Source organism: Cavia porcellus, unplaced genomic scaffold (assembly GCF_034190915.1).
Source record: "Cavia porcellus strain 051 isolate PalLab524CR breed Dunkin Hartley unplaced genomic scaffold, mCavPor4.1 scaffold_31, whole genome shotgun sequence".
NCBI lineage: Eukaryota > Metazoa > Chordata > Mammalia > Rodentia > Caviidae > Cavia > Cavia porcellus.
The window spans coordinates 21,274,515-21,291,595 of NW_026947514.1; the positions used below are offsets into that span (position 1 = coordinate 21,274,515).

Below are 17,081 nucleotides of genomic sequence, written 5' to 3' on the forward strand. Positions count from 1 at the left end.
GGGTTACATGAGCTAAATCCTATAGAGATGAGGAAGTACAGCTTTTCAAGGAGCGGAAGGAGACATTTGGCTTAGTAAAAGGAATGGTCAAATTGGATTGGAAGGAATCTTGGTGTTGTTGATAACTAAAAATACATTATATTCTCAGAGTTCTTTGCCACCAGATGAATCAGTAAAGGACCACACCATCACGGGCAAAGTAGTTGCTGGTCAGATATTTGTTGATTCAGAAGAATCAGAACTGGAATCACCCATTCACGAAGAGAAAGACAGCTTCAAGAGCCAGGAAGGGGAAGGTGCCACTGAAGAAATCAGCTTTCTAGAATCTCCAGATTCAGAAAAGGATTATGAAGAACCAAAGAAAGTACGGAAACCAGGTATGTGGACGTTTTCTTTTCTTTTCCCTGATGTAGGAGGAGAATACTAAAATTTGAGAATTAGTGAGTATAAAAGAAGACTCCTGAATGTGTTGAAGAAGACCGACCTTACTGATTATTAACTACATGTATTTGTATAAAATGTAGTTGTATGGGTTTTCCTATATTTTAATATTTACCTCAAATTTGACCCACATTATATGAATGAGATGGATAGATACAAATTAGATAAGATTGTACATAGGTCTCACATTTCTTTTTGGATACCAGTATATCAGTTTTTTTCCAAGAAATTGTTTTAAAAAATTTGTCAGTGTGGCCCCCAAAATAGAAGCACAGAAGGAATTTCCTAACGTGCCTTTGGATGTTTTCAGAATTACATTAGGATTTTTACCACAATAACTTGTTTAATCATCACTGTAATTTGGTTTACTTGTTTTATTCGTTTCCATTTGAAACATGCAAACATACAAACTTCAATCCTTTTGTAACTTTCACCTTCTTGACATTCTCTTAAATTTGGAAGTTGGTCTTTGTCACAATAGTGTACCAAAGGGCTACCCTTTTAGAGACGTGTTAGTGTATCTGTTCTTCCTTTTCCTGCTGCCCTGCTGCCCTTCAGTTTATTACTTCAGAGGTATCACTGTGGCTGCTTTCAGTTTCATTACTGACAACACAGAAATTGATCCAGACTCTAATGTTTACATCTTCAAAGTTTTTACAGCAAGTGTACCATACTTGTGCATAGAAAAACCATCTTTAAAAAAATTAAAAGTAATTTAATCTCATCAACTAAAAATAATAACTATAGCATCATGAAGAATACTCTTACAAGCTTTTTGCTAGATATATGACTAATTTGAAGAAAACTAGTTTTGGTTAGGCACTAGGTGTACACCCATAATCCCAGGACTCCAGGAGACTGATGCAAGAGGATTGTACATTCAAGCTCTGCCAAACCAGTTTAGTGACTTAGCGAAACCCTGTCTCAAATTAAAAATATACACCTGACAGCCAGGTGGGAATGGCACGCACTTGTAATCCCAGCACTCAGGAGGCTGAGGCAGGAAGATTGGCTTATATTTGAGGCAGCCTGAGTCCACAGAGGGAGTTCAGAGCCAGCCTGAACTATATAGCGGGACTTCTCAAAAAACAAAACTGTATGTATGCATAGATGTGTGTGTGTGTATATTTATATGTATATGTACATCTGTCTGGGAATGTAGTTAAGTACAAAGGCCCTAGATCAATCCTTAATACTATATGAAAAGAAAAAAGGGAAGAAAAAAAAAGAAACCTGAATTGGGCCAAAACAGACATATATACTATTTTACCTCCTACGTTTTGCACTTAACAATTTACTATGTTATTTTCCTTTTACAGTTTAGTGGTTAATGGCTGTAAAAAAGTTGTGTCAATTTGCCATAACTTAGTCATGGACTGTTTATAGTGTTTTCCTGGCAAGTATTAAATGTAGCTTCATGTACATCTTTGAAAATTTTCGTAGACTTCCTAAGTTTTCTGGAATGAATGTAAATTTTTGAAAAACATTTGGTACATATTATTGCATCATTCTCCAGAAAAATAATTCTGTTTACTTTCTTTGAGACTGTCGTATACCTTGGCCCACTGTGCATTAACTATTTAAAAATATTTCTAAGTCTTTTAGTTTAATCCATTCATTTTTATTTTTTAATGAGGATTTTTAAACACTCATAGTAGTAGAAGATATCTCAACCACCCAACTTTAGCAGCTGTCAGCATTCTGCTGTTTTTGTTTCATGTTTACTGCTCCACAGAATTTTATCCTTTTTTCCTCTCATTTTAAAGCACATTCTGCATGTTCTTTGACCAGAATTTTTCAACAGAATCATAAAAAATTAGCTTTTATTCTCTTATCACTTAATACCCAAGCTGTCCAGTTTTCCCACCTGTCCCAGGTATTTTTTTAATAATGATTTATTTAATTCAGTATCCAAGCTATGATCTTCAGTTTCTCTTAATCTACAGTAGTTTTCCTGCCCTTTTAAGTGTCATTTTATTTGTGAAGAAAATAGTGATCTTTTGACTGTACATCTTCCCACGTTTTAAGTCTAGCTAATTGTGGTCTTTTTCGTTTACTCCACTATTTGCTGTATCCTCTATAAATGGGAAGTTAGCTCTAAAAGCGTGGGGGAAATTTGGTCCTATCTTTTAATTGAGAATTACTTCCTAGATGTTGTTGTATCCTTCTTGTTGCATATACACTAGGAGGCATATAGTATCTGATTGTCCCACTTTTAGTGACATTAACATTTTTTTCAGTGAAATCAGGTGATGTCAGCGCAATTCAATCATTCCAGAGTTGGTCATTGACCTAGTGCCTAGCAGTTTGGGGAACTGTTGATGTTTATCTTCTAGATCCTTTATGTTTGCAAAGTGGTGACTTTGCAACTCTACCATTTCGCCTGTATTTATTGCCTGAAGCTCTTTTCTAAAGAACTCAAAGGTAACTGAAGAATTTCCTAAACCTGAGAACTTCCCGTTTGGCCTCTCCATTTTTAGTCTTTTTCATTCTTTTCAGCTGCAACAAGGCCTAACTCTTCCTCCCTTCTGCTTAGAAGCCTTCTGTGGCTTCATGAGAATCCAAACGTTTTACCTTTCCTGACAAGGCCTTATGTGATCAGGCCCTGTCTCTCTCCACCCTCACCTTCTGCCACTCTATTTTCATGACTTCATCCATACTTTCCTTCTTTCTTTTTGTTGAATATTTTGTACTTATTCCAAACTGTGTTAGAGATCCCCAACCAGGACCACAGTCTCAGTTTCAGTCATTTGCTGGGAAGACTCAGAGGACTCAGTATGTGGTTGCATTCATAACTATGATTTATTACAGTAAAAGAATACGAAGCAAAATCACTAAAGGAAAGGGTGTCAGGGATGAAGTCTGGAACCAGATATAAGATTCCAAGGGTCCTCTCATGGGGACTCAGAAAGGACATGTTTATTTTCCAAAGCAACAGTTTACAGCAATACACGTCACAGTCTTCTCCAGAAAAGCTTACCAGAGATCCATACTTGGGAATTTTAGTGGTGGCCGGTTAAGTTGGCACCCTCTGCCTGACACTACCCAAATTGCTGTCTCTGAGAAGGAAAGCAGGTGTTCAGCATAAACCAGTTGTTTCGTGAACCACTGTTATCAGGACTGTGGGAAATCAGCAGAAATGTAATTTCACAGATGCCAGCAAAGGGCAGTCTTGCAGGCTGGCCTTTTCCGGGACAGAAATTTAGGCTTGCTGTGTTAACTCTTCACCACACAGTCTCCCCTTTATCATTGACCAAGGCATTATCAACAAGACCCAAGAGTAATGAGGCCAAACCGCCATATTGGTTTCAGTTGGACCCTATAGCAGTCCTGTACTTAGTGCAGTTAAAGCAAATCCTCTTAATCATAATAGATCTATCTTAGAAAGCCACGTGGCTTTCTCCTTAAGTATTCTGCCCAAAGTGTGAATTCAGGTGTAACATCCCTGTGGTCACGAAGTTGAGACTGACTCGCAAACCTTCCAAGACTGAGACAGTGTCATGAGAGTACCATTCCAGAAAGCACACAGTAGTTCTGAAAAGGAAGAGGACTTGCATTAGCTGGGACGTGTGGCCTCCTGCCATGAGCAGCGTTTTCTTTCCTTTCTAGTCCAAATAATTTAGTCTAGTTCTTGGCTTCAGAGGGACTGTTTGCTGTCCGTGCCCTGTACATGTACCTCATGAGTTTTAACCTCCCCAGGTTTCTGCGTGGAAAGTGGAGGGGCTGGGCCACTTCGTGCCCGGGCATAGTTAGCCCTGTCAGGTGATCACACAGTCAGCAATGTGAATTCAGCCATTCTCAGCAGCTTGCAAAGGCTTACTCAGAGGTTTCTTTTAGGAAGCTTCCAAAAACAGTTTTGAAAAACAAAGATCACTGAGGCCCTCTCTGCTTCCTCTTCCCCACATGCAGAAGCTTCAGTTTCTTTTCATGTGTCACAAAAATCAGTGTTTCCATTCCAAACTTACAACTTCACATTTTTTGATCATCCCCTTATCTGATGGGGAGGGGTATCATTGACAAAAGGGGCAGAACATCTTCAAGAAAAGCATTTGTATATAACTCCACCAGAAAGACATCATATTGAGAAATCGATCAAAACAAAACCCTCGATTTTCAGAAGCTTTCAAAATAGCATTTGCATATCCTGCAACCCATTTCACCTTGATCGTTTATCCAGTGAGCAGCCTAGAAGAGACCAGTCCCTTTCTAGGGAAAGCAAGTCGTAACCAGATTTCACTGAGGTTCATGGATCCTAAGAAAAGCCAAGTTGGGTTGTCAGTCCATTATTGCAACAGCAACAAATTGAAGGAGCAAATATAAGGGTCAACTCCAGAGGGAACCAGGTCAGTCTGTCTCAAGTAGGCAGAGGATCACAGCCCCTGAGATGTGCCTTCGGCCAATCTGCAGCGTTTGGCAGTGCATAATCACAAGTTTAGTCACTGTCAGAAATAGTCTGCCAGTCAGCAGCTGGATTTCAGGTGGCCTACCACAGAACAGCATGCAGTCGCTGCTTTCACTGTCGAGGGCTCCAGGCAGAGTTGTCCCACATGTGTGAGACTGCAGAGTAACAGTTCTGTTCTTTGAACTGGGGTGTTCGTTCAGCTCAGCACAGGTCACACTGAGACTGAAAGCTGTACAGTTACGGAAAATGGACTAAGCACAGGAAGAAATATCACCCAAGAGGTGTGGGAGGCACTTTATCACACCATTGGGCTTGACTGGGATCTCTCCCAAAGTGTCGGCCCTGCCTGGCTGGGTTTTGGGTGTTTTATAGGCAGCACAAGCATGCAGTACAAAGGCAGATACAGTACGTTATGATTGGAGGGTTAGGTGACATCACAAATTGCGGAGAGAGTTTAAATAGTTGAAGTTACATTGCAGGGCCATCAGTTAAGCATGGGTTCCATTAAAAAAAAGACTGCTCTGTTAACAAGGTTGTCTGAACATGTCTGTCTGGTCTTGGTGAGCATCCTCAGCAGGCTTTTATTTAATGTTAATGTCCCTTTCAGCAGTATTGCGTTCTAGCTTAGACTCAGATCCAGGAATTATGCTCAGGATTCAAAAAAGCAAAAGGCTTTCTTCAGCAGCAACAGAAATAAAATACGAGGCCAGAAAGTCTAAGTACTGAGAAAGGTCTTTGTAAGTTCTTCTTGTCTTAGAGTCTTTCTTGACCCCCACTCAAAAATGGGCTCAAGTTGGAAAATCATTGTCCTTTAAGGACCTCAACTCTCACAAGAATTCATTAGCAAAACTAAAATCAGTTTTTTAAAACTCCAAAAACATGTCTCCATCTATAGATCACCTGTTTTCCTGATTGTCTCCCTTTTTCCCAAGGCTCCAATACAAGAAAATCTACGTCTTCCGTAGCTAAAGTCATCAACTACAGCGCCCTTCTTGGTTCAAGTTCCACCTGCCTCCTGGTAGTGTCCCACTAGCACATTTCTTTTTTTAGCAGCTTCCCTGAATCATGACAGTTTCTCTAGCATTTATAAAATCAAAAGGACTTAACATTTTGTATTAGTTTTTTCAGATACTCAGATGTAGTAGCCACAAAATACAGAACTCTCCCCCCCCCCCCCCGGCAGTAAGTAAATCACAGCAGTAAATTCAGCACGTGCTCTGTTACCATCAGGGCTGCCAGGGGAGATCGAGACCGGAATGCAGTGCAGGAGGCAAGGAGGCGGCTGGAGCAGCAGCAGAGGCTGCCAGGCTGAGAAAGGCTGTGGACGGTTAACGTCCTCCCACCTTTTTTTTAATAATTCTATAAATTTTTCCTCCAGCCTTGGAACTGATTCAACTTTTCTCCCTAACTTGGAGGAAAGAGCAGTGCAAAAAACATTTTTGGCATCCCCTGGGGAATTTTAGGACCCATTGGAGGAGAAAACAGAAATCAAAGACCTCACATACCACCTGGGCTGCTGTTTCCCTGTCACTTTAGCCAGTGTGCCTGAAGGCAGCCAGGGAACCCAGCAAGCCTGCTCTCCTGGCGCTGGATACTTCATTCTTCAGTTCTGCTTTTACCTCTCATAACAGACAACAGGTCAGCCGATATGGTAACTCCATAACCCTAAAAACATCCCTGCCCTGTCCCTTGTCCTTCCTCTTACAAAATAGTGCTTTTCCTCATGTCAGTGAATGAGAGTCCAAACTTCACTTCTGATGCCGCCTGTATCAGGGATACCTAAGACCATCTAAAGGTGTGATAATTTGCCAGAAGAAATTACAAGACTTGGCTGTGATTTATTGCAGTGAAAGTATACAGTGCAAATTCAGTAGAATGTAAAGATCCTTGGGGCAAAGTCTGGAAGAAGCAAGGCACAAGCTTCCAAACAAGGGTCCTCTACCAGGGCAGTCACACAGGAAATACTCTTCCCCCAGCAGCCAAGAGTGATAACACATGTGAGAAGCTGCCCACCAGGGAAGCTTATTGGAGACAGTGCCTGGTGGCTTAACTGGGGGCCAAATCATGTAACCGTTCTGCTTAGCGTGTACCAAAATTGTACTCCCAGAAGGAAAGCAAGTGTTAAACATGAGTTACATTTTTATATGAGTAGTTTAGGGAAAGCAAGTCACCTTTATAAGTTAGCATGCCGGGAACTCCCAAAAGCTCGTTTCTTAACACTCACCAAGACCCTAGTTTATAAGGCCTTTCAAAGAATAAAAGGCTTGATGAGTTGCCTTTTTTCATACCATCTCAGTTAACACTTGTTGAAAATGAGTGAATGAATGGCCATAGGATGATTTACAATCTTGTGTTCCCTGTTACACAATACTTACAGTCATTTGCAGAGGAGCACATTTGGTTGCAAATAACAAAGTCCATGAAGCAGAGGCAGAAATCAAAGTTTCTTTGGCTGACACAGCTAGGCCTCTGTGCATAGGCAGTTCAGGCCCTGTCTGCAGTAGCTTCAGCTCGCTCTTTCCTGTTTCACCTCCTCAGTAGAGCAGCTTCATACTCAGTGTCTGTCCCACAAACCCAGAGGTGGCTGTCCTAATCAGAAGTACCTACTGAGGAAGAGTAGAAGCTGCCCAGAAGGTGCTACTGGAATGCTGCCATCATGCCCTCTCAGCCTATGTCAGTGATGTGTTAAATGAAAGTGACATTGCAAAATAATTCACGTATACTGTGTTAGAGCTGTCTTGAGAAACAGAAACAAAGGCACTCTGTTTAGCAGAATATCTTCTTGTTCAGGGTGTTTGCTCTGTTTAGGACTTTAAATGATTAGACGAGATCCACCTACCTTATGAAGAGTAATTTGCTTTGCTTAAAGTTCACAAATATAAGTGTTAATCGTATCTAAAAATCACCTTCCAGAAACATGCAGAATGATGACCACTTTGGACACTTTGGCACGGCCAGATTGATACACAGAATTAATCATATAGATCAACTGGGTGATGGGGGTCATGTTTGCAAATGAAAGGAAAAAGGTCCAAACCTTCTTTTCTGCTAACAAGCATTACCTCTGGAGGCAGAATTTGAGGTGTTGGGTTACAGTGACCATGGCTCTTCCTTAATTTTGTATGTTTTCCTATTGTTTGAATTATCTTGTGCAATAAAGACATCCATATTGTTTTAAAAAGAAAAATAAAAATTAAATAGAATAATCAGCATCTTGATCTGTCACAAATAACACAAAAGAAATTAAGTTTAAACTTCCGAAGTCAGGTTCCAAAGGAAGCAGATTGATTAGCAGCCCGGTGTCCCTCTTCTCCCTTACTCCTGTGGGCGGCAGGGAAAGAGGGCCCCCACCTGGTGAGCAGAATAAACAGAAGGTGGAGCAGGAAAGAAAGCCTAGGCAGCAGCTGCAGCTGCTTCTGACTTTAGTGGAAAGCTGGTTTGGGTTTTGGTTTGCCATTGTTGATACTGCTTTTTCTTTGGTTCTACAAGAAATTATTTGTGCAAGAAAACTCTTTCAGGGCCCCATCCCTGTAGAGAAGTACCGTACCCACCCCACCATCCTCTAAAGTGCAAAAGAGCTTCCTTTAAAGCCATCATGTTCAGAAACTTCAGTAGAGAGCAGTTTTCCTCGGTAGGTTGCACTCTTGTGGTAACTCTGTGGTTTTTGACAGTGTCACCTGATTGTCATAAACATTGTCACTTTGTATTGGACCTATAGACCAGTATTTTCTTTTGTTTCTACTTTTAAATGATTAATTACTTCTCAGAGAAAGCTGAACTTTACGTGAACTCTCTTACATTTTGCTCATTCTTCTTGTGATATCTCTTTTTTCCTGATAAAAAGATTTTAATCTGTAAACGAAATGCCTTTAGTCACAGATGTAGTTCCTCAGCTGTATTTATCACTTCTCAACTTTTGGTAAAAGCAGTCCACTTGTAGAAAATTACGTAACATGGTATTTTTCCCAAAAAAAGTTACTGTGGCATGTTCCCGGACAACAATAAATTTCTTTTAACCATTTATATTATTTTCATTTATTTGTTCTTTGTTTCTGAATATGGATTTGCTGACATTGTTTTGAAGGCCGTATTGGAAATCAGGTCCCCAGCCTTGCACAAAAGCTAGGAACAGAGACTCTTAGAATTTAAAATATTGGAAAGACTTTGGTTTTCTCAGTTCTTAAATAATAGGATTAGGACAAGTGATTGCTGAAGCCAAGTTAAGCGTTTTCTCCATCTGTCGCATTCTAACTGCTAGCTACGTGGTCCACTCTTCATTGTCATCTTCGTGAAACCTCACCAGGATTTGTTCCTGTCTCTAAACATGCTTTTGACTCTCAAATGCTGCTTCCTCTGTGTCTTCCGGATAGAATTGCTGCAAATTGGAGGCTAGTCTGGATTACATAGTGAACCCATGGCCAGCCTAAACTACATAGCAAGACTATGACTCAAAAAGAAAAAAAAAATGTTTAAGATTCTAGAATCTTAGAATTAGAATTTTAAATTCTAAGAATTTTTTGCACAAATATTGATATTAAGAATCACTTGTTTTTTGTTATGTACGTTTTGAAATACATAGTGCTAAATGTCTCTTTGAGAAGTCATACTAATTTACACTGCTGCTAGCAATATGAAAATGCACATTTACCTCTACACTTGACAGCTCTATTTTCAGGTGGAGGTTCTTTGTTATTATTTTTTATTTTTTCTAGCTTTCTTAAATAATTTTAATCTACTTTGCAAGAGCACATTTCTACTAAATACACAGAGGTCTATTCATTATTATTGTAAATTTTCATGTACCATAAGGTATACTTTGACATGTAAATAGATTATGATGTCATTATTATAGAACTAAACTGTGATTCCTTATCTAAAAAATGTGAAGTTTTACATGAAGTTGCATACTTAACTTAATGACACATTTTTCCCTTTCATTTTAAGTGTCATGTTTGATTACTGGTTATCATTAATTAAAATTGCATACTCAGTCAACTTTGTTATACCAAAAGAGAAGTTACCTTATTTTTAAAATTGGTACTATCGGGGCTAGGGATTTAGCTCAGCAGCATAAGCACCTGCCTTGCAAGCAGGCAGTTGTGGGTTCGATCCCTGGTACCGATAAAAAGGAAAAAGACAAAAAAAAATAAATAAATAAATAAAATAAAATTGGTACTATCAGGCCAAAGGTTTAGCTCAGTGGTACAAGTGCCTGCCTGACAAGCTTGAGATTGTGAGTTCAATCTCTAGTACCAAAAAAATAAAATAAATGCCATCTTATAGAGATTTTTAAAAGGTACTTCTGAAATTGTTGCAGGTCTCCATGGAAAAAAATTAATAATGAAATTAACACTATTTTGAAGAATTTCTACCTCAGATAAATGACCTGAAGCTAGAAAGTCCCAGTCAGTAACTTTTAAATATTTTAAAGAAGTTTAAAAATGTAGTAACAATTTCCAGATTGTGATTTTACTTGGAGAGGATAATTAAAATTCTTTTTTATTATTATTATTTAAAGAGAAGGAAACAAAAAAGATACATGGAGATAAAAAAAAAAGGGTAGTAATAATACAGAATTACAGAAAAATAAATGGTAAGAAATCACCAGTTGATAAGTTACATATTGTCATCTTAGAAATAGTTTTTCAGGTTACAAAACTAAAGTATGTAAAGTGACATTCAAATAGTGACACTGCCAACAGTTCTGTTCAATGATCTAACAAAAACTTAGTAAATATGTTTATCAGTCCTACACACTTGTTTTTTATCTTGAAGAGGGTAAGATTGAACATATCAAAACAGAACAAAACAGTTCAAAAAGAAACAATTTAAAGAAATACAGATTTCAAACCAAGTCCACTGGAGATCTTCACTGTTTATCTAATTGTCTCTAGTTTCTTCCAAATAGTTGTCCCCATCTTCACACACATTAAATAGATACTGCATATTATAGATACTGCATATTATAATAATCAGATAATAGATACTGCATATTATATTAATCAGCTCATTACAGGATGATGAAGGCTTGGAGAAGATAATTGAGAGATGCAAAATTTCTTTTCTAGTAACTCGCTGATAAAGACATTATTTTGACAGATTTCAGTTTTGACTGAATTGGTGAAGTGGGTGCATCCAGGGATTCTTCCTGCTTAAGTTAGTACTGAATCTGCAGGAGATTAAAACCTTCCATTGCCAAAATCCTTTTGGTTCTGTCCAGGTTTTTTTTCTGGTGTACTATTCTATCATATGAAAAGATAATTATTTTGTATTACAGTGTACTTTTTGATGAACTAGGATTTCAATAATAAGCTACTTGCTTTTGAGACATTTCTTTTATCATCGAAAAATTTAATATTCTCTTAAGCTATCACTGCAAACTTCATGTGTTAATCAGGTTTAGGAGCTGAAATTCTGTACTTTCCAAAGCAAATTTGGATCAAGCAGCAATGCATAGGGCTGCCTTTTTCAAAGTCTTTAATACTCCTCAGAGGTTATTGCTAATAGTTACTTTGTATATTTCATGAAAGATAATTTCTTCAAAACATGGGTATATTAAAGGTGAAGAAGTACCTTACCTCTGTTCATTGATTACTACCGTGATAAATGACATCTACGTGGTGGTAGGCCATTTGAAATTCATTTTTTTTTTCATAATTTACTGAAAACCGTTTTTTTTAACACTGAGAACGAAAAGATACTTTATAGCCTTTCAGAGTACATGTGCCACTAACAATAATACCCACTGTTATCTTTTGAACCCTTATTACCTGATAGACAGGCACTCTAAAAAATTTAAAGTCCCTTGGAGTATGGTTTTAAAAAAAAAAAATCACTTTAGTATTTGTATGGTAAGTACTGTCATAAAATACTGTGGGACCACAGAGGACCTTGTGAGTCCTTAGCTCTGCCTAGGACTAGCATTTTGCCAGAATAACTTCATCTTACTCAAGAAGTTGCTTTACGTACTGGGCGGGGAGCGGGGGGTGTTTACACTGAGCAATGGAATTGATTCCGATGTACAATGTATTTTGCTTTATTTTTTGTTCATTGGTTAAGCAGGAGTTTTAACTTTCTAAAATTGTATCTCTACTTTTTTTTTTTAAAACCGGGGATTGAATTCACTGCCGTGCTTGCAGGGCAGGCACGTAAGCCACTGAGCTAAACCCCTGGCTATCTCTACAATTTCAAATGTCTAAGCCTGATAATAGATCTGAGTAGTCATCCTGTTAGTTTAACCTTAAGTCCTCCCTAATCAAAATGAGGACCAGCCCTTTTATGTCCCCCATGACAGAGCGTATATCATTTTATTTTTGCCTGTGGATTTTTTTTTTTTCTTGTCCCAGGGATCAAACATATGACCATGCACTTGCAAGACAGGCACCTATGCCACTGAGCTAAATCCCCACCCTTTCCTGTAGATTCTAACAGCTGAAATTGACTGCAGTGAATCCCTGGATGCCAGAGGAGTTGTGGTGTTTACATTTTTATTTCTTGTCTTTCCAGTCTTGACTGCCATTGAAGGCACAGCGCATGGGGAGCCCTGCCACTTCCCTTTTCTTTTCCTGGACAAGGAATATGATGAATGTACTTCCGATGGGAGGGAAGACGGCAGACTGTGGTGTGCTACAACCTACGACTACAAAACTGATGAGAAGTGGGGCTTCTGTGAAAGTAAGCCTTGTGCACTAGACGCACGCGCATGTGGCTTGTGTGTGAGGCCTTCCTGTGAAGGCCGTTCTCTGTCCGTGCTTTTCCACCTTGGTCAGACATAGCCACGTTGATGTGCTTATAGCTGTAAAGAATAAACGGGAGGCTGGAAGGAAGTACAGTTACTTTCAGGCTGCCAGACAGCTTAGCACACTCTTGTCTTACTTAAAAGGTTTTGCGCAGGTGATTCGTAAACCCTTCAGGCAAGCTGCTAGAATAGTTAATAAAACATATTTAGCAATACAGAAAACAGACTCTTATGATAAAAGTTAATAGTAATTAAAAGAAAAATACCTTTGTAAAATACTTTGAATGAGATATGCTGTTCTAATGTAACATTTGACAAATGTAGTATAATCAACTATGCTAAGTGTAAATGTCAATATAAATAAAGAGGCACAATTCTACAGGCCAACTGTGTTTCCAGGGAAACTTTGAATGTAAGTAGGCCAGTATGACTGAGAAGTTTAGATTTTTCTATACTACAGGAAGAATTCACTTCTATTTCTACACATACTGGTCTTAATGAAATACATGCATTTTGTTGAGTCTTGTATTTCTATTTAAAATGTCTCATTATAGCAAAATAATTTTGAAAAATCATTAAAAATGTTTATGATTTTCAGAGTTCTAATTAGTGAATGTGAGAAATTAGTATGAGAAAATCAATGAACTTAAATGCTAAGTCTACGTATATTTAGGGGGGAAAAAAACTGTTTTGAGAGAAGGTCTCTTTGTATAGTCCAGGCTGGCCTTGAACTCACTGTGTAGCCCATTCTCTCACTCTCAGGGATCTTCCTGCCTCAGTTTCCCAGGTGCTGGGATTATAAGCATGTACCACCACCTCATCTTTAATTTTTATTATGTAATTACTTTTTCCTTATAAAATACACATTTCAGAGCTAAAATATTTTTTGATTACAACAGTATTTTTCTGAACACTGTTTACTAATATTTTTCTTTTCTTATTTTAACTAACCTGAATGTATAATCCCAAATTTTAGTTGAATTATCTAAAAATATTAGAAAAAGTACCCTCCAAAAGGAGTTGATAGTGTTTTCTTTAAAAGAAAGTAATTTCAGGGCTGGAGATGTAGCTTAGCAGTGGAGTACTAGCCTACTATGTTTAAGGTCCTAGGTTGAGTCCTCAGCACTAAAAGAAAAAAGAAAGTAATTTCAATAAATTTTATATGTTTTGAAAGTCTCAGCTTGTATCAGTAAAGGCCACATTTAAGCTATTTTTAGAGTCATTTGGAAATAATGGTATATCGTTCATAGTGTTTATGTGACTTTCTAAAAAAATAAATCCTGATGTTTGATAAATAATCAGTGTAGACTTACAATCCATTTAAATGTATGCGACGTATTTTTTAGCTGAAGAAGAGGCTGCTAAGAGACGGCAGATGCAGGAAGCAGAAATGCTGTATCAGACTGGAATGAAAATCCTCAACGGAAGCAACAAGAAAAGCCAGATAAGAGAGTAGGTACCGCTGTCAACTCCATTCTGGCCCCTAGACAAGTCTTTTACTAAAATAAATAGCCAAGAACTTCCTTTTTTAAAAACTGCTGCCAGGTACACAGATTTCTTAAGTCCACTTCAGGAAAACGTAGTATAATTAGCAGCATTACTTTTAACTTACTGTAACTTGTTAGCATAAAAAGATGATAGATATTGATCAAAATGATCAGTAAGAAAAGTAAAAGTAATTTACTAAAATTCTCATAGTTATTAAGAACCAAGAATACATATATATTCTTGGTTTTAACAAAAGAAATTATCATTAAGTGTAGTTTTTAGTTTTGCTTTTAAATTTTCAACTGGAATTTAAGAATTTTCACATGGAAAGATTATAAAACAAGTGATCATATTCTAACATTTTGGGCCTGTTTGTTTCAGCCTACTTTTGATACATTCTGTGCAAAGAATTAAAAAGAAATTAGAGTAGTTATCAGATTACGTACTGGAGTTCATCATATTACAGTCCTCTTACTGCAAAGCTTTAGATGTTTTTAGGGTTACCACTAGTGTAATTAGAGTATTCCCCGGTACTGGAATAACCCGGAGAACTGGCACCTTAGATTTCTACATGTGTAACTAAGCTGAATTATATTGTAAAAATAATATCAGCAAGTTTCTTACTTAAAATAAGGACATTATTTAAACAGCATTTTGATAGATCTTGAAAAAACTTGTAAAGGCAGTACCAAAACACTGCTAATTGTTTTTAATTGCTTGCATTTAAAGAGCATATCGATATCTTCAAAAGGCAGCAAGCATGAACCATACCAAGGCTCTGGAGAGAGTGTCCTATGCGCTTCTGTTTGGATATTACCTGCCACAGAATATCCAGGCAGCCAAAGAGATGTTTGAGAAGCTGACTGAGGAAGGCTCCCCCAAAGGGCAGACTGTAAGTGCGCTTTCAGTGAAGAAGTGTGTCTGCGTGCAGCACCTGTTCATTTCAGCAGCAGTGTATTCTTTATGCCCTGAGGTCTTTTAATAACTAAGACTGAAAGATAGCGTATCTTTAAATATTATCTTGGCAGGCCACTTTATCTTTCTCCCTTGATATTCTTTTTCTTTGGTCTGAGAACATTCATAGTTAATGAAGGCAATTTTTTCATTTGCTTCTTGCCACAGTTGTAGTTTTTCTAAATTATGTCTATAAAGAGTGAAATACACAAATAATTGTCTTCTACCTGAAATTACTCACCATTGCATTTTTTCCACGTTCATATGCTGTAGCCCTTGTTAATATTAATGTCTTTTTAAAACTTGTTAAGAAGCAATACATATCCATGATAGGGAACTAGACATACAAACTAGCAATATCATCTGTGTACCATCCATTTCTGAGCAGTGATAACTGTAATGTATTCATACCCTTAGAATTTTCTCTTTATGCGTCTTTACAGGTGAATTTTTACTAAAAGGATGTGCCACTGTTTACTGTTCCATAACTTGTTTTTTTTAGTCAAGGCCTACACCTGTCCATTCCAGCATTTTTTTTTTTTTTCGATCTTTTTCCTTTTTATCGGTACCAGGGATCAAACTCACGACTGCCTGCTTGCAAAGCAGACGCTTATGCTGTTGAGCTAAATCCCCAGCCCCTTCCAGCATATTTTTACGTTGTATTTGTGTTGTGTTAAGCCAAAAATTTTTTTGTTTTGTCCAGTGAAGTACCTAGTCCTGTAGTGCACTGTATATTTGGTTGTAATTTCCAACATAGTCCCATGCCTTTTTTTTTTTTTTTCGTGTGTTAAAAGATATGGCCAGATTTTCTGCAGAATATTCTACCATTATTTATTTGCATCTTCATACTGCTTTTTGTTTTATTTCTCCATCACTTTTATTTCCTGTAAATAGATGTCACAGCTAAAGCTTGATGAACCCAAGTAAAATATTTTTGGCTACCCTACCTTATATGCGGTGTTCTGTATTCACATTTTACTGTGTGTTTTCTTGTGTTTTGCAGTACTTGGGATTGAAACAGTCTTCATACTGCGCTGTATCCCCGGCCCTTCTTTTACTTTTTTATTTAGAGTCAGGTCTCGTTGATACATAGACTGGGCTCAGACTCGCATTCCTCCTTTCTTGTTCATGCCACATTTGCACACGGCTCTCCTGCTTGCAACTCCTTTGAAATGACAACTCCTAATCACAAGCCACTTCCAACATGTAGCTTCACCTTGGAACAGCCTTCCAAGCCATCGTGAAGAGAAAAGAGAGCGCTGAAGAAAGCCCTGGGTTGTATAGAAAGCCCAGGCTTGAAAGTGGCTTACATCAGTCACTTCCATCCACATCGTAGACACATGGGCCTCTTACCTAATTACAGGAACTGGGAAATTTCAGGGAGCTCATGGATTTTGATGAGCTCTAGCATTGCCTGCTTCTCTGGCCTGGCCTTCGTAGCCTTCATCAAGAACCTCGCCAGTGCATTGTTTGTTCCCTGCTGTTTTTTAGAAAACAGTATGTACTCCAGCACAGCAAAGTGGCATTTCACCCTTAACCCCTTGCTGCCTCTTTTTACTCCTAAAATAGTTTGTCATATTAATCTTGTTCTTTTTCAGAGTATATTCCACTCCGCATAGGTAGAAAAGTACGGCAGTGTACAGCATGAGAGTTGTTTTGTCTTCACGATAGCTGTTCATAAAACTGAAGTACAAGTCACGTTTAAGGGTGTTTTGCTTTTGTTTTCTAGTTACTATGTGTCTTAGTCACTTTTTACTCGTTGCTGAGACAAAATACCTGAAGCCCAAAGTTGAGAAGGAAAGGTTTATTTCTTAAAGTTTTTGGAGGTTTGAGTCCACACTCAGTTGGCTCCAAGGCAGGCGAGCATGGCTGGGCCACAGTTCATGGCGGCTGCAAACAGCAACTCGGAACCAGCAAAGAGCAAGACACACCTTCTTCCTGCCATTACATCACATCCTGGCTCCACCCCTTTGTGGGTGGAGCACTGACACCATCAATCCAAGCACTAGACAATGCAAATGCACAAATGCACAATGCAAATTCATGAGGCCTGGGGGA

The 17,081-nt window shown here is 38.2% G+C and overlaps 1 protein-coding gene across 1 annotated transcript in view; it reads left to right on the forward strand.

The window, feature by feature from the left end:
• Positions 1–17,081, forward strand: part of Sel1l (SEL1L adaptor subunit of SYVN1 ubiquitin ligase) — a 49,367-nt gene that overhangs the window by 6,188 nt on the left and 26,098 nt on the right. Inside the window, exons 3-6 of the mRNA XM_003472335.5 lie at positions 149–377; positions 12,350–12,517; positions 13,928–14,033; positions 14,799–14,961. Coding sequence (XP_003472383.1) covers positions 149–377; positions 12,350–12,517; positions 13,928–14,033; positions 14,799–14,961 — 666 coding nt within the window. The remainder of the gene's footprint in view (positions 1–148; positions 378–12,349; positions 12,518–13,927; positions 14,034–14,798; positions 14,962–17,081) is intronic.